This window comes from Sipha flava, unplaced genomic scaffold (genome assembly GCF_003268045.1).
Source record: "Sipha flava isolate LNK unplaced genomic scaffold, YSA_version1 176_pilon_pilon, whole genome shotgun sequence".
NCBI lineage: Eukaryota > Metazoa > Arthropoda > Insecta > Hemiptera > Aphididae > Sipha > Sipha flava.
Window position 1 is genome coordinate 244,829 of NW_020272062.1, and position 26,994 is coordinate 271,822.

The 26,994-nt window shown below is 27.7% G+C and overlaps 1 protein-coding gene across 2 annotated transcripts; it reads right to left on the bottom strand.

The window, feature by feature from the left end:
• Positions 1-7,099: 7,099 nt before the first annotated feature.
• Positions 7,100-24,820, bottom strand: LOC112680426. 2 transcript variants are annotated; one of them, XR_003148305.1, is made up of 3 exons: positions 24,743-24,820; positions 8,149-8,252; positions 7,100-8,060 (listed from the first exon to the last, which is right to left on the bottom strand). XR_003148305.1 is itself a non-coding variant. In XM_025550514.1 (2 exons), the coding sequence occupies exons 1-2, from the start codon at positions 8,282-8,284 to the stop codon at positions 7,894-7,896; spliced, it is 303 nt and encodes a 100-aa protein (XP_025406299.1). In that variant the 5' UTR covers positions 8,285-8,334; the 3' UTR covers positions 7,100-7,893. The 2 variants fall into 2 exon arrangements, 1 of the variants encoding a protein (XP_025406299.1); XM_025550514.1 differs by lacking the exon at positions 24,743-24,820 and having other exon boundaries at positions 8,149-8,334.
• Positions 24,821-26,994: the final 2,174 nt, after the last annotated feature.

A 26,994-nucleotide genomic window follows, 5' to 3' on the forward strand; every position in this document is an offset into this window, starting at 1 on the left:
CGGCTCGCGCAGCACTACCTTTGGTGTCACATGCACGGGTTGTTTTCCTACGCAAAGCGCATCATACGGAATTATTACCAGGACATATTAAGTGACATACAAGCTTCTCGTTCTATAGCCAGTGGCGTATCAAGGGTATGGTGAACTTGTGTCTACGCCAAGGGCGCGAATCGCAAAGGGCGCCAAATTGTGCAAAAGTCGTATTTTTATCCTACAATCAGATCGAAATATTTTCATTGTACTCTTTGAAATACGTTGATGTTGTCTATTTGTACACACTGTATATGAATTTATTGATGAAACTATAAAATAGTGCAAGGACATTTAAATAAAAAATTTCATATAAAGAAATTATCGATGAATTTGCTAGTCATTATGCGAGAATTGAAAATTTTCAAAGTTTAAAAATTAACACTGTAATAATTTATAAGTATAAATTGTATACTTAGAAATATTAGTAAAATTAAGCGTTAAAAAAAATATTGTGACACCAAATTGTAATTGTTTAAAAAGCGTTTTTTTCTAAGTTTGCCAGAGGCGCTAGCGAGTTTTCCTACGCCACTGTCTATAGCTGTCGGTCTGAATGCCGGCCCACAAATACCTATGCGAGGATAACAAGCTGCCACAGTCTTTGGTGCACAGCCACAGTTAGTGAACAAACTCCAATTAACGCAGGACACGGCGATTAGCCGAAACACACTAATATGATATACAATAAAACGGACGAAAAATAATTGAAAATCCCTTCTCAGTTAGGTACGGGAGCGACGACGAATGGAAAAAATCTACATCGATTACAGCACCTATGAGTGATCAACTTTAGGCTTCAGATGCACACGTGCGTATTTTTAACGTGCGATGTCGTTTATTTATTAGAAATATTTAATGACAGACAGTGCCGGATCTGTGTGCTCTGAGATTCTAAAAATTTTTATTTTTATTTTGTAAAAGCAAACTATTTTACTATTAAAAGTTGTTGAACGAAATACAATGAATAAATATAAAAAAAAGAAAAACCAAAAAATTCATAGCATATGATTGCACAGGGCAAAACCCAAATATTACATCATTTAATAGCCTTACTATTGACGATTGTGATACACCCACACCTTCTAAAATTGAAAGTATTGCCAAGATAAAATTACTTCAGAAGACAGAAATGCACCTCCAATATTACCAATCATGCTTCATCACAGTAGATTATTTAATTACGAGATGCTCAACATTTGAAGACGCACAAATGGTCGATGGGGGGCTCTTTTCAAAGATAATCGAACAGGGCTCAGCAAGATGTTCAGAAATACACCAAAAATTACTATTTCAATTTCCAATGGGTGGAATAATAACAAACTTAAAAGTAAACCAAACAATACTCACGTCACAAACAATCGGGGAACGACTCGATAAAGAAGGCAACTATAGAGGGACAAGCTTTACCAACACCATAGGAACCTGGCACGATGTGGTAGTACAAGCAAAATATAAAATACACCTATCCGAAGGCATGGCTGTTGCCAACAATAAAGAAAATATTATAATACTACCCACAGGCTCCAGATTAAAATTATCGGAGGCATATGGTCTAGACCCTCAAAAAGGAGAAATCATTTGGGACATTGAAAACAACAATTGTAACATACAAGAATACGACGTATTGTATGAAGGACCAGCCACGGCCATTACAGCATCAACAAACTACAATAAAAACGTCATCACATATTTAGTAGAAACAGACAATATCGCCTTCACGTTAAAGCACATGCATCAAACATTTGCATGCAACATACCCGCAATACAAACTGAACACAACTATTTAATCTTAATAATCGACCCCGCATTCGTGAATAGCTTTACAGTAAAAAACATACTACCATTTAATACAAATCTTATGGCATACATAAATACCAAACTAGTATATATGGAATACAATATCAGAAGCTCAATCCAAAGCCTTTACACAGATCTAATCCAAAAACAATGTGAACTGGAGAGACAAATTCTCACACAAAAACTATCTTTGGCATCTTACAGTCTATCTGAATTCGCATACATAATAGGAGGAGGCCCCGGATTTACCGCTATAAAATCGGGTGAAGTAATATACTTAATAAAATGTAAACCAATAAATGTACAAATTTCTCGTCAAAAGTCTTGCTTCAATGAACTCCCCGTGGCATATAACAACAAAACACTATTTATGGCGCCAAAAACACGCATACTCCAAAAGTATGGCACACAAATCGAGTGCAATGAATTCCTCCCATCAGCATTCGTAATCGACAATGAATGGATTGCCATGACACCGAACCCAATCACAATAAAAACACCGCAAAAACTTAAACCATTAACCTCCTGGACTTGGTCATATAAGGACCCAATCCATTTAATGAATGCAGGAATCTATACACCTGAAACAATAAACGCCCTCCAGCAACACTTCTTATTTCCATCTGAAATCGAGACGGTACAAAAAAGTTTAGCCAGAAAAAACCCTAGGTAACGAAACTTTCGACCAAGGCATCAAAATAGAGAACCTAATAGACGAAAATACTCTCAGTAATTTAGTACACAAAGAATTGAATAAACTATGGGGATGGTTCACCACAATAGGCAACATTACATCAGGTCTATTGGGAGTATTCATAATTTGGAAAATAATAATAAATATCTTAAACACTGGTCTTAACTTCACACTCCTTTATCAAACATTTGGATGGTGTACAAAACTAATAGCTGGAATATTCACAAGCGTCACACATTACATATTACACAAAGCTAACAAAAAAACAATCAAATTACACGATGGTAACAAATATCGACATCACGGACCCAAAAACAAAACCAAACATTACGGAAAGCCTGAAGAAACTACAGAGAACACAAACCTTATAAACGAACCCTCAAACAGCTAACATAACTTTTACAAAAACGATAAGCCTCACGTCGAATAATAATATAAAAAAAAAATGTTTATGATTTAAGTATAACTTTAGTTTATCTATATCATATTATAAAAAAAAAAAATTCTTCATTATTATCATAATACAAAAATTTCAAAAATTGCTCACAATCTAGGTATAAATTAAGTTAATTAGTATTATAATATAACACAAAAAATTCTTTATAAATTAAATTAATTATTAGTACTGTTACAAAAATTTCACAAAAATTATCTATAATTTAAATATAATTTTAGCTTATAATTATTACAATATAAAAAAAACTACTCATAAGTTAAGTTAACTATTATTGTTGTAAAAAAAAAAAATAAAAAAAAATAATAAATAAATAAAATGTATCCATAATTTAAGTATAATTTTAGCTTATTTATATAATATTATAAAAAATTCTTCACTATTATCATAATGCAAAAATTTCGATGATAGCTCAGAATTTAAGTATAAACTACATAAGTTAATTAGTATTATAAAATAACAAAAAATTCTTCATAAATTAAATTAACTATTGTTAGTGTTACGACTAATTTCACAAAAAATTGTCTATGACTTAAATATAATCTTAGTTTACCACTATTATAAAAACATTGTTCATAGTTTAAGTATAATTTAAGTTGATTTTTATAATATAAGATCAAAAACAAAAAAAAAAAAAATGTATCGTTCAAAAAAAAAATGTTTTTAATTTAAATATAACATAAGTTTATAATTATTGTGATGTAAAAATGTCATAAAAAAAATTATACAAGTATTATTAAAAAAAAAAAAAAATGTTTTAAATCTAAATCTAAGATGAAATTAATCATAAGTGTAATATAAAAAAATTTAATCTTGTAAAAAAAAATTAAAAATTGATTTTAATCTAAATTTAAGTGAAACCAATCATTATTATATGTAATACCAAAAAAAAAAAGTCATTAATTTATATATACATATATATGTTTCTTAAATATCATATATTATATTATATTTTTTTTTCTTTCCCCTTTTTTTAATGTTATTAATACAACAACACAACAAAATATGCAACAAGCATTCATGAGGATGGATCAACAGGAAGACAAACAACAACACAAAACAAAAAATTGTAAATCATAACATTATTATCACATGATAATGTTCAATGATAAGTAATAAGAAAACAATATGTGAGCACTTATAATCCACCAGATAGGAAATACATAAATAATATATACTAAAATTACATAAAATTACATAAATAATATAAGTATAGACTTTCAGTTTTACCCTCCATAACTTCATTGTAACTCTTATTTTTGCATAAAACTATTGTTACTGTCCCTTGATTATTGTAAAAATACAAAAAAGTAAAAACCTCACCAGAGAAATCATTATTGTACTTAAAATTTCACTTTTTACGTTTTATCTATACTCTAAAATGTTTAAAAATATTTATATTACTCTCACAATGACCAGCGAACGTTGTTGTGAGGACACAACAAAAAAAAGTGTAAGGTGGATGTAATGATGTGCATTATTCGACTGTTAAAGACGGCACAAATATTTTATTATGTATACAATCTATATGTACGTTATTTTTAAACTCTTTCAAATAAATAACGGTATCTTCGATACCCGCACGAACAACACGGGTCGAACAATAGTATTATTGACATCCCTACATTAAAAGGACAGGACCAAGGTCCATGCCGCCGCATGTGCATATATAACAGGGACACACACACACACTCTCCACACAGGGCTTTTGATCTTAGGTCGTCAGTGCATGCGCACCGATCATAAGATCAACGACGAGCGATTTATGTATTTATACATGCGATTTCTTTTAACTCATTTAAGTTTAACTTAAACAAAAAAAATATTGAATTATTTTTAATCTGTTCGACTTGCGTTCTTCGTACGAGTGTTGAAGAATATCTAGTATAAGTGCTATTAAATTCTGCATTTGTGCTTTCTTTTTCAACCTCACGTCGGCATCAGAAGTTCTACGGCGAACAAGTAAGTGCTGTTTTATCTAGCTTGGCAGACTGTACAATTGCGCTGTTCGGCTCTCGAACCTTCTCAACCCCGAGAGCCCTCCCTTAAACAAGGAGGAAGGTAACAACCCATTTATACCACATCGCTCACATACTTATTTTATTTTTGTATTTTTGGGTTATTACACAAAACAAACGGACAATTTTCATTTTCAGATTTCGTTTTTGAATATCCATAGAGCTTAGTGGCTGCGCCGCATTACACCCCCAACACCAACACTAAACCTGATAATAGCATGAGTCGGTGCACATAGCGTTGCGGTTACGTACGTCCACGTGAGTGAAATTTTGTCCGTACGTTTCCGCCAGACCACAAGTTCATCTAGGACACGCGTTATTAACCACAACTCGGCCAAAAAAATTGTTGTCATCAATTGTTACAATGTGATTTACATACATGCGTGTATCTTATGCACGTTAAAACCGTTTATGAAATTATTTTCTTAGCAACAATTTAATAATAATGAGGTAGATATGGAGCAGTTTATTGGTTAAACTAAACTTCAACCCAAAAGATGGAATATTTCTGAATATAGTTAACACGATTGAATTGAAAAAAAAGGAGTATAGATTCAAATTTATAGGGTGTTTTTCGAAGGATTTTACGAAAAGGATAAACGGGGAAAAATAAAATATTTGAATACTTTTATGTAATTCGTTCTTTATTATTTAATATTATTTGATTTAGTACAAATTATATATCCTTATTTTAGGGCAAATTATAATCACATTTCAATCATTGTGGTGCAAATAACACATATTGTGTATATTTTGGATCAATTTTGATGCAAATTGACTACACCAACGCAAGTACAATGCAACTGGTGCACCTGTACAGGGCTTCACGAGAGCGAAGTGCACTATAGAAAAAACAAATCACAAAATGTAATAATTTAGAAAATATAACATTGTCAATAATAATATTGTGTTTTTTGATCTATAGTTGAAATAATAGTTTTGTAATATTCTAGAAAATAATATAAATGTTCTGTGTTGGTTTAAATACTGGTTATTAGACAAGATAACTAGGTTAGGTAAAAAAACCTAACCTATTATATTTGTAGTATTATTGTTAACAGTAATTTCCGTGTATTGTTTTACTTAAATTATTTTGCATGGTGCCCCGCAATTTGTATTGTATTGTATTTGTAATATCTAACCTGGTCTTAATAGACACATGACATTTTTCATGTTTTGGTAACTTTTTTTCCTAAATCTCTTAAGCCCTACCTAATTACACTTATTGATACATACCTGAGATGTATGCATGTATTAATATGTAATTTACTTCATTTACTTACATAAGTGGTTTATTAATTTTTATTGTGATATCCAAGAGATGTATTATAGCGCTGAAAGACAAATTAGAAATAGGATATATGCTAATTTAAAGATGATTATTAGATCGTGGACAATATACGATTCACTAGTACGTGTAATTAAAAAAACACGAAGTCGAAAATTGGTTGTGATTATAAATTTCGACATTTATAGATAATATACGTTTGAGGTCAGTTGAAATATTATGGCATTTATTATTTTACCGGACTCAAATTCTAATGCTTGGAATAATTTATTTGGGTTGATGTGGATTGCGTTTAATTTTTAATTTTTTGTTTAAATTGCGGCCAGTTAAAATTATTTTTTGTTCATACGTATATACGCACTATATATACGTTAAAATTCATAAATTCTACCCTAAAACTATAATACATACTTGAGAATTAAAATAATTCTTCAAAATGTTTTATAATCAAAATAATATTTATAATATACAGAGTCACCAAATGTGTACCGATAAATATAGGCAAGTTAGTAAATACATTAGTCAACTTAATTTAGTTTCAAGTTGAATAAGAGTTGTTCAAAATGTTGTTCAAAATCAATTAATTTGCTAAATTGTTTATAAATATATTTGTTAATAATTGGTTCTATTCATGATCAATAACAGCGTCATTTAGAAAACATAAACACTTTTTTACAATTTTTTAGTTCAAACGAGAAATAAAACTAAAATAAAATAAATTTTCAATATGACCAAAATGTAGAGTTATAATAATTTTTGCTCATTCTAATGAAAAAAATAATGCTGTATTAACAGTCGTTAGAATTGGCTGCTTTTGTAGCCGCAATTTGTCGTCTGCGACAGTGACGGTTTTTGCAATTAGGTCGATTACATAATCTACGATTTGGATTTTCCGGTGGTTATGCCGCAGTTATTGCTGGTGGTGGGCAGTTATGGCCGGATATCCGGTGGTTATGGTCAGTAGTGCTACGGTTTTGACCAATGGTGCTGTAATTGTGAGCGATGGTAGTATGGCTAGTAGTTTCCATTCAATGGCCAGTGGCGCTTTTAAAATGTTCGTTGCGGCTGCGGCAACGGTGGTGACTGTAATTGTCGGCTGAATCGTTCTTTGAAAAACGATTGGAAGTGGCCAACAGTCCACCGTTACCGCCGGCAACAGTCGTTTGTACAGTTTTAAAGTATCAGCGGTCGTCCAAGTGATCCTTACTTTGCGATAGGTCTGTTAGTAGTGGAACTGGTTCGAAAACCGTCCGACGACCGGTTTTGCGGTGACGATGGACTGTTCGACCTTTTCTGTTTTAACGTCCACTCGGACCATCACGTCTTCGTCCGGAATGGCTTTTGCGAAAAACACAACGTTTTTCAACCTTGGCCATTTCACCGGTACAACCGCTACCGGCCCAACGTTTTCCGTTTCGGGAGCTATGGTCGCGCGAACGGTCAACGACCGCACGTCCGGCGTAACAATCCACGCGTCACCAGCATTTTTCATTTCGGGCGATTCGATCGGGCGAGCGATCGTGAGCGCCGAATCCAACGAGGCCTTCAGCTGCGGTTGGCCGTTCAGTTCCAGGGCTGTCCGGCCACGGCACGTTTTGCGGTAGATCCGTCGTCAGGGGTTCTTCAAAAATTTCCCTACGACCTGGGCTATCACGACGATCGAACTATCTCCATCTGCGTTCACGGAAGCTGTGAATTCGACCGTGCACGGTTCTACCGCGCGTTCGTCGACTTCGCTTTCAATTGGCCGATACCGACGGTGCCAAACTTTCATACATTCTGCAAGAGAAACAAAAATTAAAAACGGTTAGTTTAATTGGTATGAAAACTTTAAGCAACAAGTGCGGTAACAACCGTGCATACTTACTGATACGGCCCATAGCCTTTGACCATAGCCACTTCAATTGTTTACATTTATAGCATTTGCGAGTCCACTTCAATGTTTTGACCAGAACGTGTTCACACGGATTTCTAAAAATGAAAACACGAAAACGGTGTTCCATTAGATTAAATAATTACTACAGATCATTGTGATTACGGTGTATGAACATAACTGAGGTGCATTCTTCTGAACGCAGTAGATGTATTTATTTTGAATTATTTTTAATTACAAAAAAATTTTTTTGTTGTTTAAAAATAAATTTTATATGAAACTATAATTGTTTGGTATTCCTATTAGAAATACGATTATTTTAAGTTTTCCATAAGTGTTATAACTTATATAAAACTGAAAATAAAATAATTACTAGTCTAGTACTATTATTTAGTCGGATTATTTTTTTTTAGAGAGAACGTTACTTTTAAGAATATAAATGTTATTTAAATAGTGTCGGCCGAGCCGGGCCCCAAGTTTTCTTTGGCCTTACGGGACTGGTAACGTGTTATTTGGTTATATATGCAAGCCAGAGCTTATTATTATTATTTTTATTATTGTTCTTTTTATATACTAAATACTATTGTGGTTCGATCTGATGGTCTCGTCCTGTAAGTTGGTATGTAAGTGAGGTCATGTAAGGTGATGACACTTCGGGACCTTACAATGGGTGCACCTAGTTTGCGCACATTTACTTAAATTACAACTCGTTTGCGCACATTTTTACAACTCGTTTGCGTACTGAATATTTCTAGTGCAACCACTCGTTTGCGCACACAATTATGGATAGATCCGTTATTTTCGACAAAACCATTGTATTTTTATTTTATTTCGAAACGTTCAAAGTGGTTATTGGTTATCAATATAATATGTCTACAAAATGTTGTGCGCTATCGAGTTGTTCCTTCTATAATATGTTGTGCGCAAACGAGTGGTACCTTCTGCAATAATTTGTGTGCAAACGAGTTCCAGGTTTTAACTGAACAATTTTAAAATGTGCGCAAACTAGTTGTAGCCCCTTACGATATCTACTTACCATAGTAGCCAGTATCAAGTACAAAATGTTGTTAAGTTTCTATTTTAAACTAATTTAAAAAAAAAAATGAGATGATCTCAACTTGTATTTGGAATTACATTTAGTCAATACAACCTAAAATAGTAATTTAAAGTCTAATTAAAATATTTCAAAAATTATTATGTAGTTACTTAAAATAATTTTATTTAAATAATTATATCTATATGTTTTTCATATTTTATTATTTTTTATTTCTAAGTGTGAAATTTGTTAACTTTTTTTTTTTTACATAAGTATATACAAAAAAATTATAAGATATTATAAACATACATTTTTTAATAAAGTATTTGAAAATGTTTCTATTGTTGTTTTATCAAAATAATTTAAATCTTAAAATTTCTTATAGGAGAACGAAGTAAAATGTAAGTAAGAAGATGCTTTTAATAGTTTTTACGATATGATAAAAATGTATAAAAATATATTTGAAATTATAATTATAGCTGTCATTCCTAAACTATTTGAACAAATACAGCTTTGAAAACGTAGTATTATAGCTATAATTATATAGTTTAAGGTATTTACCTCACGTTTAAATAACAGTGGTATTAGTATTTTTAAACAGTTCAATTTGCACTTACTCCCTTGTCGAGAGGCCAGTGCGACATTTTTTTTTTTTTAATATTCAATCGTAAAAAATTAATATTTAAAATATTTAAATATTAAAATATAACATTTTCATCTCAGTACATTGCAATAATCATTATATTTTTAAGTTAACTATTTCAGAATAAATTAACAGTTAGTTAGAACTATTCAAAATTGCATTTCAGTTACCCTACTTTACCTTATAATATAAAATAATATATTATTTTATGGAAATTTAAAATTTATCAAAAAAGGACAATGAATGAATAAACTAAAAAAAATAAGTTAAATTTATGTAAAAACTTTTGAAATATGTTTATTTAAAATTTGAATGTACTAAAAAAAAAAAATTACTATTCAGTTAATTAATACAGTACAATACACAATTTGAGTCTGGTTCAAAGCTGAACGTTAAACATAGATTTTTGTATTACCTAGACCAGCGTTTCTTAAACTGTGTTCCGCAAAACCCTGGGATTCCGCGAAGCGTAAGTAATAATTTAAAAATTTTTAAAAAAATTAATTTAAAATTTCCAACTAATAATTAGTAATGATGAAAAAAATGTCTAGATTCTAGACTCCGTCTTAGACATAAAGTTAGAAAATTTATGTTGTATTTACAAAATGCAATTTCCGAACAATGATATAGTAATATTTTAAATTAATACTTACAATTCCATTTCAAAAATTCCATTCATAGTATAAGTCATTATGATATTTTTCATGAAAAATTGTGTGTAGTAACGTTTTATGTTGAGTGCTAAAACGGGAGTGAAATATCAAAATAATAACAAACAATTAATCCGTTGCTGCGGACAATTTCGCGAATATTGACTGTCAATAATATTTCAATTTCAACTAAACTCTAAAATATTATTCAAATTTAATTTATTTAGAGGGATTAAATTGTTTTTATATTTTCCAACCCTTTTTTAGACATGTATGATATTTTATTCAATTAACGTTACCTTAATGTTTCACATATTGCATCAAATAAAATTGTTATCATCACAAATAAATGTTTTCAATCAATACTTTCTATAAAATAAAAATAAATAACGCTCATTGAATTTAATATTATTTGTATATACATAATGAAAAATGATAGTAACAAAAACAAATTTGATGTGAGTCAACAGAATTGATTTTAAATAATGCTTATAATGTAATATAAATTACGTTTGTTGATTGTAATTAATTTATGTGACTCAATATGATATAATTCACAAATCTAAATCGAATCAATAAATATTAATAATTTAATTAAATTAATTAATACAAAAATAAATCATAAAAATGAAAATATTAAAAGCTTTTCGCTGTTGAGGGTATTTCCTGAAGAAAAATGTTGGGAAAATATCACTGGTGAAATTATTTTCCAAGTCAATATATTATATTGCGTTACAAATGTACACAATAAGTGTGCATATGTGAATTATTATTTATTTGCTATGTTTGTCCGTTTTTCTACCACTATAAATCAAGAGCGTATTTGAGTTGAGGTCATGGGCGGGAAGGAACTAATTTTTCTTCAATACAAATTTATAAATAATTTACAGTTCATTACCTATAGCTCATGTTTCTTTTATAATGATAATATATTATATTGATAGACTAGTAATTAATGTTCTTAATTATTTATACATTACATTTTTTAATTAAATCAATGTTTTATATTCAAAAAAAATACGAGCCATGGGGGGGCGAATGTCCCCTTCGCCCCCTCAAATACGCCCTTGACTAACAGGCACGTGCACTTACATAAATACAATATATTTGTATGAACTCCAAAATTGCGCAAAACAAATAACATCATTTAGGGGAAGACAAAGACGGCTCTAAAATTATGTTAAGTGAAAAAGATCGCGTGGATTAGTTCATACGTATTTCTAAAAATGTTACATATAGTAATTTAACCAAATTTCTTAATAAAATAGGTTCAGTTGCGTATTTTCGAGAGTGTTCTTGGGTCTTGACTCCTCTCAGAAGAAAAAGTTCAAAAGCTATAAATTACTTGTTACGAAGTTACAGATAAAGAGAACATTAATTTGTATCATGTAGTTGTAAATAAATTTTCATTTGTATTTATTTAAAAATATAAGCCCCTTACAAAATATTTGAAAATACGACACTGGGTTGGTTCAACTTTTAATATTCTAACTTTTGGAGTGAAAAAACAATGTCCAGGTAAGTATTAGTATACTACAAATAATATACATAATTATATAAGGTGTTTTAAAAAGAACGCAGGATTTAAATGTGCTATAAATTAAATTTATTTATTTTTAGAAAAATAATAAATATGTCATTATCTTCAGGAGAAGTTAAGGTTAAACAGTGAAAAACAATATCGGGCATATGACCCTCTCTACTAGCCCAACAGGCGATTATTCTTTCCATAAAATTAACCATCACTGGATAACACATTGCCCCATCAAGTTCGTTGAAGACAAGAAGAATATCTTGCTTAAGTTCCAAGACATTTCGAACTTTTTTCTGGTAAACTCATGACTGTATCCTAATAAGAGAAAATCACACGGCGTCAAGTTGCAAGATCGAAGTTGGTAGCTTTGGCCACCCAACGAGATTAGTCTATCCGGTAACTTCTCATGCAGCAGAGTGATTTTTTACTCTTGAAGTGGAACTAAACCTATTTGCCCACATTAAGCGGTTGATCATATAAACCGAACTTCGTTTAAAATCACCTACATTTTTAATATCGAAAAGTTTTTATTTTACACACGTATGCCATAAAATTGAATAAAAAATGTTTAATTAAATCAATAGTTAAATAAATACACAAAATAATAATGAATAGTATAATCTTAGAACGCATAACTAATTGTTCAGCGATTTTATGTTGTTGAAGGAAAAGATTTCCCTCTGTCAAAAATCACAATTTTTTCCTTGAGGGAAAGATCTTTTCGAGATATAGTTGAAAAAATTCACGATCACGTTGAAATTATTGTTCTTCGGTTAGAGAAAAAAAGCTTCAAAGTTATTGATTTTTTTTAATTTTAATTTTTTTTTGTTTTGCTCTCGATACATTCCTCTTCATTTAATTTATTTATTACATTTAATTCACATCAAAATCCCATAAGTTTTAAAATGTATTGATTTTCATTACTTTTGATAAGCGCAATCTCATAGATACGTCGAAACCCAATTATATTAGATCGCCGTGAAGACAATAAGGTACACAACGTTATCTTCTTGAAGGTTGAATACGTTTACTTACACTGTTGCGTCCTCATATTCTAATGGTATGATAAAATAAATATATATATGTATGTGTATGTATAATGTATGGTATAAATTAATTACAATATTATATGGTAAAACATTTGTCAAATCTAATCATAGTCCAAAAATGATTATTATTAATTGTAAAATTATATTATAAAATATTAATTAATACAATTTAAAATAATGGTAAAAAATGTGATATTTATCATCAAGAAAATATCAAAATAAATTTTAATATCCATAAATGGAATTTATTTTATTAATTTTATTAAAATTGTTTGTTATAAATTTTACTTGTGTTCAATCATTTTACTCAAATAATCGTTAAACAGTTATTTATAAACCTTCATTTTATTCATTTTTATTTTTTATATTACAACTCGACAGAACTAAAAAAATCTAATTAAAAGCAATAAACCTTGTAATTTTACTTCCAAAACTACTAATTTTACATAGGTACGTTAAAATTCAATAAAGTTCGCAATTGAGGTAATCGCCAAAAGGAGAAATCCGTTGGAAAGAGTAATATGTATGTACAAAATCCGAAAATACAGAAATATTTTTTATATTTGTCAAACGTATATTTATAAGTTTATAAACTAATGTAATAATTATTTTATCAAATCCTATAATTAAAATGATAGTTCAAAAAACTATCTACCTACCTACTAAAATAAACATAATATAGAAAAAAGTAAACAATAATTTGAGTTAAAATTAAAACATTTTAATACTGAAAACAATGAAAAAAGATCTCTTGATGCTTGGAAGTTATTTGATTTAGACGCGATCTAATACATGATTTATTTATTATAAGACTATTAATAAAATTTAAATTTAAATTTTGAGTATTTGAACAAAAAAAATATGAGAATTTAATTAAAGAAATTAATATTTATTTAAGTTATTTTAAAATACTATTTACATAACAAAAAATATTTTAATATTGCTAGCTTTAAAAAGGAAATGGTTAAAATATTTAAAAAAAATTTAAGTTATAGAATCATAAATTTAATTAATTTCATTATAGGTACTTATAATTGTTATTAAAAACAAAAATTATGTGTCTGTGAAGTCACGGGTGATGTCACTCGTTGATCGTTTAATTTCGATCGTCGGCTTCATGATTACGGTCATTTACCGTTATAAAAAATAAAACCAATACATTATTCCAGTATTTAAGTATATTATTAGAACTAAAGAGTAATAAAATAAAATTTTAGTTTTATTTTTATTTTAGAAAATTATAAAGAAAATTATAAAAAGTATAGTTTGGTAAAAATGAAAATATTTAATAAACATAAATTGAATAAGAAGAGTAATATTGGATAAGATTATTTAAATTTAACAGTGGTACCAGCGAAACGTGCCACCGAAAAATAACATAAAAATAAAATTGAAATGTAAATATTATTTCTTTTAATAATTCAAAACATTCACCAATGAAATACTATGATCAGTGTAGCTTTTCTCATTTCAATTCACTCTGACTCAAATTTAAATTTTAAAACGATTTTTAATTAAACTTTATTTATTTATTTATTTAAATTTCAACGCTGCAAGGGCATATTTACAGAAAATGTAGGATAATTTAATTATGATAAATAGTACAGTGGAACTTAAATACTTAAAAGTAAGTTACATATATAGATATTAATTGAATACATAGTGAATATGATGAACATATAAACTTAAAACTTATTAAACATTTATAACATAGAAAACATAACTAAATAATAAGATAGAAAAAATGTAGGATTTAAATATTATTCTTAAAATAAGACAATGGATTAAAAAATAAATCAGCCTTATTCATATTATTTATAATGCGAAAAGTACGATCTAGAGGGAATGCGTAACCATAATTAGTTCTATGAAAGTTATTTTTAAAAGTTATGCGTTGCCTAGAATTGATAGATGGAATAGCGATAGGAAGTAGCGATAGAATATCAGGAGAATAAATTGATCCATTTAGTAGTTTATGGATAAATGCCAGGCATGTTATTAAAACGACGTCTGTTAGTTAAGGAATTTAAAATTGGTTTTATGCCACAACGGTATTCGGCAAAACTTAAAAACTTATTTTGAATGCGATTAAGCCGATTAATGTTAGTTTGTTGATGAGGATCCTAAATAAACGATGCAAATACTAGGATTGAACGACCAAGAGAAGTATATAGCATTATTAATGGCTGAATATTTTTAAAGTCGTGGGTATTACGGTTAGTAAAGCCCAATATTTTTGATGATTTATGACAAATATAGTCAATATGGTTATTAAAAGATAGATCAGAGGAAAATATAATATCTAAATCTTTGATAAAGTGGACTCGATCAATAAGTAAAGAATTTATGGAATAATTAAAATTGATAAGAAAATAAGTTTATAGAATGAAATGGTATTACATTTCTTAATATTAATAGAAAGCGAATTATTTTGGCTCCAATTATTAAAATTATTTAAATTGTTTTGGAGGGTTTCACAGTCTGTGATATTGTTATAAATTTTAAATAATTTTAAATCGTCAGCAAAAAGTAAAAATTTGCATGAAGGAAAATATTGTGATAGATCTATTATACAAATATTATGTTTGCACAAACTTCAGACATATATGTCAATTTCAGTTCAATTTTTAATATTTTCAAAGTTTATTTATAATATATTCGGGCAGGGGACTGCAATTCATGAAGTCCCGAAGGCCCGGAAGGGAATTAGTTTGTAATTTAACTAACCTAACCTAACTCGAGGTTCAAACATACGATTTCTTCTGGAGGACTTTTTTTCTTTTTTTTTTTTAAACCGGCGGTAGACCGCGGAACAGCCGTGAAGCATTTCATCAGGTGACGGGGCGTCATCGTTTATTATATAATTGTAACAAGACCTAGATGTGTATAATTATCTATCCATCCAGCCAGCCCACCCCTAGCTATAACATATTGTTAGACTCGAAGCTCAATGTTAATAAAGAATAGTTATTAAAGAATTTTAGTAGTTTTCTATCTACATCAAGTTATTTAATATAGAATCCAATATTTTTATAAATATTAATATCAATTTTTGTATCGATTAATATCAGTTTATTAATAAATACATTTTTTTGTGATATTTAGCTATTGTTTTTACTTGGACATGCTTACACATAACTGATTTGAGGTTTAACTCACTTGCTAGAATTTAATAAAATGACGACTCGTACGCGATTCTAAATTAATATAAAATAATCATACTTATCGAAAAAAAAAATATGAAAAATCCCAAATTATATTTTATTTCTACGAATTATGATTCTAATGCAAACGACATCGCTCGTGACTTTTCGGTGCAGATTTAGCATGTGTATAGCAAGGGCGTAAGTAAAAATTATTTATGAGGAGATTTAATATATTTAGGCAATAATTATTTATATAAAACTTATATTTATTTATTAGCTAGGATTGGATCAAAATATTTTCTTAGGAGCAAAATATTTTCTTACTTTTGTAGGAGGCCGACTGAGAGGAACTGTCTCATGGTTGCCCCAAATAAAAGATAATATTATACAAAATATTGTAAGGTTTTGACTGTGAGGGATTGTTCCGCAGTTACCTTCAAAATCTGATGTGAAGTTTATTAATAAACGATGGCGAGTCTAACCTTACCTGAACTGTTGCCTAACGATGGTTCCAAGTAGCGGCTGTATTGCTTAGCTTCAAAAAAAAAAAAAAAGAAAAGGTGTTTGTGGCATAATATTACCATTCATATACATATTTCGAACGTTAAGAACGTATTGATTTTGAAATTTTTCTTTTTCTATGATCACACTCTTAAGTTGTAAAATAGCGTAAGAATGCATACGACATAAGACTGGAAATCGCACGCAAAAGTTTATTATAAAGTTGAAATATATAAAATTTTCAAAACAAAACCTTGAAAATAGTTTTAAATGTTGTTCAGCAAGAGTTTGTTAATTTCTAAAAACTAAAATGTTTTCTTGATTGTTATTTTTTATAAGAAAACTTATTTAATAATTAATTTTTTTAAACGTTATGGATAGTTTTATTTTATTTTTTTATCTTTTTCATCAAAACTAGGGTTAAACATTAAGTTAAATAAAATATTATTTAATATGAATAAGACGTGTTTTTTTTTTATTATTATTATAATTTGACATTCCTAGCCTATAAGGCTATCTTTATCTATGGATAATTAACATAAAATTGTTGAATAATTTTAACATGATAATAATTAAATAATTATAATAGAGATATTAACAATAGTGACAAACAATCAAGGGCGTATTTGAGAGGGGTGAAAGGGAATTCGCTCCCCCCATGCCTCGTTTTTTTTTTTTTAATATAATATATTGATTTATTTAAAAAATGTAATGTATAAATAATTAAGAACATAAATTACTAGTCTATCATTATAATATGATAATAAATCCAATAATATGTCAATTTGATCACGGGTATTAATTTTTGTTTGTCTTCATATATCATAACATTTTTGGTTGTGGAACGAATAGTGGTATTATCTTCCATAGATATTGCTACGGTTACAGACATTTACAACCATAACCGAGGTATTTATCAGATAATATAAAGTAATTTAAACTAACATTTTTTTTTACCACATATTTACTAGTTGGTCATTTTTTGGTGCCTTTATGCATATTGTATATTTTTCTATTTATTAGAGCTATATAAGTCCTTAATAATTATAATCGTATATTTTTTTTTTTTTACAACATAATATCTGGTACTTTTTGTTGTGCATAGGTATTTATTCATTTTTTGTGCACAAACGCTTGCATATCTGTGTATTCTATAGAGCTAGAAGCCCCTAATCCAAATAATAATCATAATAACTGACAATATTTGTTTCCATATTCTTATAGACGTGTTTACGGCTATGGCCACTCTGACAATGGCTAGACCTGCCAAATCCAGCTTAAAATATAGTTTAAATTCGTGCCATACATTATCAAACGCTTTTGAGATATATATAAATACAGCACCAGTATCGCAATGTTTTTCAAATGAAGTACTAATATGTTCCGTTATACGAAAAATCTGTTAGATTGGTCGAGTGATTGGATCTAAACCCTAATTGAAATTTTGGGATAACATCTGCGCTGTTCAAATAGTTTTGTAGTCTCGTGTGAATAACTTTTTTCAAAAATTTTTGATAGGGAGGTAAATAGACTTATCGGTCTGTAGCTATCAGGATTTGATTTATCCTTACCAAGTTTTTTTTTATTAGTATAACTGTTACTAACTTCCAGTTCATTGAAAATTGTCCAACGCATAACAAAAAATTAAATAAAGAAGTCATAAAGATGAGTCCTTTGGCAGAAATTTTCTGAAACATTATGTTGGTAATTTGGTCATGACCTGGGGCTTTTTTGTTACGTAAATTTTTGATAATTAGCTTAATTTCATCGGGTGTAACATAATCCATACATTTTTGAGCTAAATAATCAGGTAGATCTAAAAATGTATGGACTCGTTGTTCATTATTTATATCATTAAATTGGTTGGTAGAAAATGTGTTGTATAGCATTTCCGAAAAAACATTACATTTATCTGCGTCGGATATCACTAGTTGATTTGCTATACGGAGAGGGGGGATTATGTTTATTTCTTGGTTCAGTAGTCTTTTGGTATCCTTCCATAAATTTGAATCTCCCAGGTACATATTTAGTAGATAGCTATTATACGACGACACACGGTTGTTTTGTAGGGCCGTTCTTTTGTCCTTAGTGAATTTATTTAGTGATATTTTATTTGCTGTATTTTTTTGGTTTTGCCAAATGCGTCTAGCTTTGTGTTTACGTTGTATTAAAGAAAATATATATTGAGGTAAAAAGCCAATATTTTTAGAATTATGTAGCGTGGGCTTAGAGCACGCTCGTGCAGCGTCGGCAATGACTGCGGTTAGATGTTCAGACATTTGTTCTGCAGCTTGGATCGTGGGTATAGTTTTAGATATTATTAAGTTGGTATTAACTTGATTTGAGAATATATCCCAGTTTGGTTTCCCTTTAATTAGAGAGTTTTTTGACTGATAAGATTGTGAAGATGAATTGAGAACTTAGTCAAAATAATTGGGATTATAGGTAGTCATTCTAATTCAAAAAACCTAATCATGTCATTAATATAAAAATAGGATATAAATTAAAAACTATACAATTTAGTTAATGATTTGATTTAAGCCGATCCAAGAAAACTTAATTTGTATTTATACTTACGCATAATTATCTAAGATAATAACAGTAGTAAATAAGTCCGTTGTACACAAACATATTTAATACTGTTTAAAATTCCACAAACGCGTAATGCAAACCATCTATATATCAAAAATAAAAACAGAATTAAAATATTGTATTTTATTTTATTTTAGTTTTATAATAACGAGCTAAAAAATATCATTTTATTTTTTTCCACTGCATGCAGCATATAGCATTCCTTGTCCACATAACCTTGTACCCCTACCTAAATAATACTACTACTATAATCGCTAAAGAGAAAAAATTGAATTTAAGATTACCCTCGAGATGACTATTTCACCCAACCATCATAGAAAGAGCTACAGTATCACGAGTTATATTGTATAATAATATTCAAATATTCTTTATATGAAAACGGATTACCATTTTTATGATCGACATGTTCCATCTCATAATATTTTACACTTATACATATATTATGTAACATTACTGTAACACTTCATACTATTATAATACATTTAGAAGCTTAACATAACTAAGGTGTAATAAATTATATTAGAAACATATACGTACATATATCAAATAAAAAAAATATGTACACAGGAAATTACTGCATTTACTTACATTTACTTATACAAATAATATAACAGCTTATATTAACTATTTCTTGATATTATGAATATAGAACTAGTAAATTAATAATAAATTATTGAATAAAATCAAACAGACATATTATTTAACTGTCGATAAAAGAATGTCTTTTCAAATAAATATTTAAAATGCTATTAAAATGAACATATTAATGTAGTGTTTGGCTAATTTAATTTATGCGTATAACATCTTCGATAAGTTTTAGTGTAAACAGTAGTTTTCAGTTATATTCGTGTTAATGTCGTATTTATATCAACATTGCATGATTTCTGAAACTTGCGTAATGTTATATTCCATGTATATTTCATATGCAACTAAGTTTTTTTGCTATAATCAATCCATTTATTAGCAATTTTAAATTAAGAAAGAAAAATGGGTTTCCACCATAATATATCATGTGCCCTTTTTTCATTTTATTATTTTTAACAAACATATACTAAACGTAATGAAATGTAACTAACATTGATTTCAATATCTTCTCAGAATACTTGATTAATCAATTTTCATACAAAATGTGTATAGTATTACCACATTGCTATTGGTTAGAAAATGATAAAATGATGAAATTTGTGTTCCAAATCCGAAAAATACTTAATGTGATAATAGAATACATTTTTTTTATTATTTTGATATATCTATATTTTCATTTTATTTGATTTCTACTCTTTAATTTGTTACGTGCCAACCGTATGACAAATTTATGACTTTATTTTATTTTATGATGTAGTCGAAGTCCACTTAAACATATAGAGGAAGACCCTACTGTTACAAGACTACTAGGAAGACCACCTTTGAAATAGGAGGATGTGGTGTAGAAAGATGTGAAAGCATTAGAAGGAAGTATGATTGGAGAACAAAAGCATCGATTAAGGAAAAATAGAGCCAAGGTTATATATTAAGATTGTCCTAGGGACCGATTTACCACAGAAGAAGAATTTATCATGTATGTTTGATAAATGACAACAATGGCTTAATATACTGGCCGTTTTGTGTATCGTTACAAATTTTAAACATAATATAATTATTATTAAATTAACAATCTGTGATTAAAATAGGTCATTAATTATGATTTTGTTATTTTAATAAAATATTGTATTAATTATGAAACATGTTATTTTTAACTTAAAAGTTGAAGGTTAACTATAAATTTAATTAAATTACCATATTTTACTTCGACTGTACACCTAGAACATTTAACAATTTTTAATTAGTAACAATATATGATTTTAATAAAAATGGTTTTCATGTTTATTTTCACTTTATTTCACGTTATATATTTGATATATTTTTTTCAAAAAATGTTTAGTTTTGTATTGGAATTTAAAATTTTAATAAAATAGAAACTCATACCACATTCATACCGAAGATTTTGTTTTGTTTATATTTGTATTTTTTATTTGAAAATATCTAAGAACATGTATGACCAAAATGTTCTCACAGCTTGTTCGTTAACGCTGTTAAATGGCTGTTAATATTAAATTTAAAATAATACCTAATATGAAGTTAGGTTATATTATAGTTACAGTACGAACAAAGTGACATAATTGTATCCTGTATGTAATATGTCACTTTATAGTTTTATGAACGTGCGTATTGTGACTGAAGATAATTTGAATGTATTTATTTTATATATAAGATTTAAAAATTATACATCAATCCAAGTTCCAATTTAATATTGATGAAAAATTATTAAGTTCCTTCTATACACTTTCATAAAAGTACACAGTTCATTAAATTGAAGAAAAGTCTTAATAGAAAAAACATGCTCTATTTTCTTTCCCAAATAACTTAATTGTTTGAAATGGTGTTTTCTTATACACGTGGCTATTATTCTAAACAATAACTTTTAAATTAATAAAAATACAAAAATTTATTTTATTAATTTATGAATAGTGTTGCAGTTTATTGTTGCATTTAAATTTAAAATGAAACTATCCCAAAAAATATATACTTCATTTATATTACCTAGTGTGTTAAATTTAAGTGCATACTGTGTTTTAAAAAAAACGTTCATTTAGCAAACGACAAAAATAAAATTTGTATAAGTTCTGGTTGATTTACAACGATACTTAAAAATAATATTCTATTATAGTTATAATTTATATAAGTTATATCACATAGATAAGGGGCTGGCAACCTTTTTACCTACACGGGCCATAATTTGTTTCAATTTTTTATGGAAGACCGCATAAAAATTAAAATATAGAAAAATATAATTTTAACATATAATACTAATATATTTACAGATTGCAACAATCATATTATGAGTTTTACATCACGGTTGTTCTTATCAAATAATTTATAATTAAATACATTAGTAGAGAAAATTTAAAAGTTTAAAAATAATTATTAATTAATTCTCGAATTAATTTTAATATACAAATATTAAGTTACTAGTGTAATTTTTGAAATTGAATGTTTCCCGCCAATTCGTTTATATCCGCTTTTATATTAGATTTTGATATCCTTAAAACAGCATTCAAGTGTTCAACGCTTAATCGCGAACAATATTTATTTTTTCGAATTTTAAGTATTGAGAATGTCTGCTCACAAATATTTGTGCTACCGAAAGCAGTAATCATTTTTTTAGCAAAACTTTTAATGCCTTTAAAATCTATTTCAGAAAGACTTGAATAAAATATTTTTTGGTCATTACTTTCTTTAAAAGCATATTTAAGAATATCGTTGTTTTGCAATTCTATGACTTCCATCTATAAATTAGATTCAACATCGTCAATGCCAACAGAAAAAAGGGTTTTGAAACAATTTGATTTTATTCTCTTGTACGTAAAAATCAAAAAATCATATTGAAAATTAATTTTGTAGGTTTTCAATTATATTAAAAAAATTAATTTTTGTAGTTTCCCAAAGTAAAGTTGATTTTGGATGATTCTAATACAATTATACAACATACAAAATGATCCAAGTGCTGTTCAAAATTATATAAAAATATATGAAATAATAACAATTAAAATATGTTTATTCGTTAAGACGTTTTCATAACTACACATGTGAAAAAAATATACTTATTATATATTTATATAATTATATAACTATTTATTATTTATATTTTTTTTAGTTTCACGAAAAGATTATATATTAGGTTGATTTAACTAAATTTATATAACGCATTCTGCGCTTTATCATAAACTTAAATATCCACATTAAATTTTAGAGTATGAGTACCTAATAATATTCATTACTTTTCATAATGATTGATTAACAAAAATGTATAGCATAATTTTATACTTAGAAAGTTTTATGCATTTTTTTTTTTTTTTTTTTTACTTGAAGATTCTGAACACTTTTTATTAATATTAAATCAACTTCTCACTTTTTCATAAATATTCAATTGATATATTCTTTAAAATATTCTATTTTTAATATACAGCTTTTTTATTATTTTTATTTTTGGTTATATTATTTACATAATATTATTTAGACACAAAAGAATGATATTGGTTTACGGAACATAATAATATAAAAACAGTATTAATTAACAGTTAAATTAGTCGACAATTTTCCTATTCCATATTTTAAAAATGAAATAAATGTGTTTTTGATAGGTATGATGTATGATGTATAAAAAAAATAATTACATGCGTTTAGATTTTAACGTAAATAGTTAAGTACTTAAAAGGAATTCGATAACTATGTTAAAAAAATATTTAAAAAATCTCAGTTCGTGTACAAAAATCCATAATCCAAGAGGTAAATAGTGTACCCCAATTTATTAACTAATTACTTCACAAATGTACATCAAACGATCCTGATACATTAATTAATTTAATACAGTCGTTTCCGTTTATTTCAACCACTATCTTTAGTATCGTCACGCTATACAAACGGAAATAATATTGCTAACTTAAATCAATATTCTCGAACAGTGACTAAACCATGCGCAGTATAGCTACATAAACACTTTTCAAAGATTTTAAAAATAAGTAGAAGTAGGAAGTATAATAATACACTTAGAAAACATTTACTAAAAGTGTTGTTCATAAGTCTCGAATATACATATTACGTAGATTTATTTTAGTATTACTGAGAATACTTTTCCAAAATGATCGAACGATCTTGTTCACCAAATAGATATATACCTACAAGAAATATTAATGGTGTTAACATTTTAATGATGGGATATGGATGTTGATGAACGTATGTTAATATTGTCCTTAAAAATTCACAAAGAATAAGCTCATTCTGCCAAATAAATTCATTTGAATGATCGTACAAATACATTTTTTTTATGATTTATTCTTTTAGGTACCAACCACTATTTTTATCTTCTGTTATAATTTTAAAATCCATTGGTCGCATGATTTCTATCCAATTTAAAACGTTGCCATAAATGTTATATATCATAATCTTTCATAATATAATCTGATGCAAACTGTTTTAAATTTATACATTAAGAATTCTTGCTTTATAATTACAGTAGCTATGAGTATTTTTATATAATTATATTGTTGATGTATTATCTTCACCTCTTTCGTACATTTAAAATATTAAGCTGTTGAATGCCATCTAAATATAGTGGTACATTTTATTCAAATAATTTTGTTCATTATCTGTTAATAATCGTAGTCATATTAAATGAGTGTTGGTTTGGTTTCACCGTTCTGTTTAATGTCTCTATATTTAGATTTTAAATCTAATCTAACTTGCTGTAAGATTATACATCCGTTACAGAATTGATTAGTTTAGGAATGATTGACTGGTCTACGACACGCTTTTTAAAATGTTGATGTTAAGCCGACAGTCACGCGCATCAAGCCTATAATTATTAACAAACAATTTCGGCTATAGATGTAAAACTTACCATGTAACTATACGAACATAAAATGTCGAAATGCACGCGCATTTTAATCTTGGGTGCGTTTTTTTTCATAAAACTCACACTATTCTGAAACATACAAACCATTGTGAATGATGAATAATTAAAGAAAAATATAATATTAATATTCTTAAATTATACACATTATGCAGTGCAAATTTCTTTTAAGAATTGTTTTCCTTTATTTTTATTAAGAATTTTTTTTTTTTACATACTCCGTCCATTATGTACATTTAATATGTTTATTACACATTCATGTGACATTATTACTTTTAACCAATTAGTAAATTTGCATTTTTGTATTTTAAAAAGATGTCATTAGAACCATTATCGAATAAGAATATAAATACCGTATAAATAATTTATTTAAATAATTTCATCAATATAAGCAATGGCTATCAAACTCCCTTATTTCAATATACATATAGGATATTATCCGATAGGCATGCACTCTGTTTTACATGATATTTTATTTCTTTCATTAAATTTGCAAATTCACAATACGTATTTAAAGTAGAAAAAAAGTAAATAATATAATATATAGCTAAGGAAGTTGACAATCAACTATACTTCAGAAATTTATTACTAAATTAATTACACTAAGTTGATGATTAATATTATTTGTGGACATTATTTAAATTCTTTTTGCTAATGACAGTGGACAGAAATAATTTCATAAGATTATTAGTGGTTTTTAATTCATGAAAGATGTTTATAGTAGGGGTCGTGGTTGTGAACGGATATTAGAATACACGGAGCTGGTCAAATTACACTAGAATTGTACGTGGGTTCAAAAAAGGTAATGGTCAAACTGCATTAGGGTAAAAAGTAGGTAGTGGTCGAACTACACTTGGGCTCAAATAAGTATTTCAATAAAATTATCATGCATTTGAAGGGGTTAGATTTATTTTATTTAGTTACATTTATTACCATTTAGTAATCATTAGCGTGGTTAAAAATTATTGTTTTATACATCACATTATTATATGTTAATTATACATATTTACATTATATTTGTGATATTATACATTATATTATATTATATTATATTATACATATTATTACTAGATATATATATATTTTTTTTTTTTAATCGTCAAATTTAATTATTGTCATTATTATAATTTTTTGTGGTAATGGCTAACTGTATTCAAAAATTCTACCCTGGTAATATGCTTCTGAGTATATATGTTATTATTATATAATATTATCTGCGTTATCTAAATGGCACGAACGTATATATATTGCTATTAAATAAGTACGCTGCACAGTGGGAGGAATTGCATTTCTAGCTGGCCAAAAATTTAGCACCTATCAAACAAAGTTCGACACTCGCAAATAAATATTTTTTTTATTGATTTAATATGCACAAACATTTTCTTACTTTAATTTTAATAACTTCAATACTTAATAATATACTTCAATACTTATCTCGAGATAGATAACTGTTTAGAAAATACAGTTGAGGCAAGTAAACATTGAAATTATGAAGTTGGATAATATTACAAACAAAATAATTTTATTTTTTAACAATAAACATTTATGTAAGAAATTTAAAAAAAAATGCATTATTTTCAAATATTTAATTTATCTGATACTTAATCGGATAACAAAAAAATTAATAAAAATAAAAAATTCAGAATAACTACTACTTATTTCACTGTTACAAGTTTCTATTTTTTTCTGTTCTGAGCTTTCGATATCAAGTAAACTAATGGCTTCTAGAGGTAATTTAGTTTTTGATTTGTTAAGTTGTGTTCTTAAACTTGTAATTAATAGATCAGATGACACTAATAAGAAATTAAAAAGATATGTGTTTGTATAAATACGTTATGATTTTCGAGAATGATGTACTCTGAATCGATTATAGTTTTTATTACTTGCCTCTTGGGCATCTTCCTTTGACTTTCCCTTGCCTCTAAAGTGGAATTATTTCGCTTATAATAATGTTTTCAGGTTATCATCTATCTTTAGCTAACTGAACTCTATCATACGAAGGATATATATCAGCCTCATATTTTTTAGCACCTAATCTAGTTTTGTGATACGAATTTTTAGTCATGCGAGTATTAATGATAAATACATCCTTATCATCTGTGTAAGAACTATATTTATTTTTCGCTTCATTTTTATAAAATTTTCTAATCTTTATCACACGTTGAGGAGAATACTTGGTTGCGTGGGAAACAAGATCGAATGCAGCACGTTTTTCTTCAACATATAATGTCAATTTTACT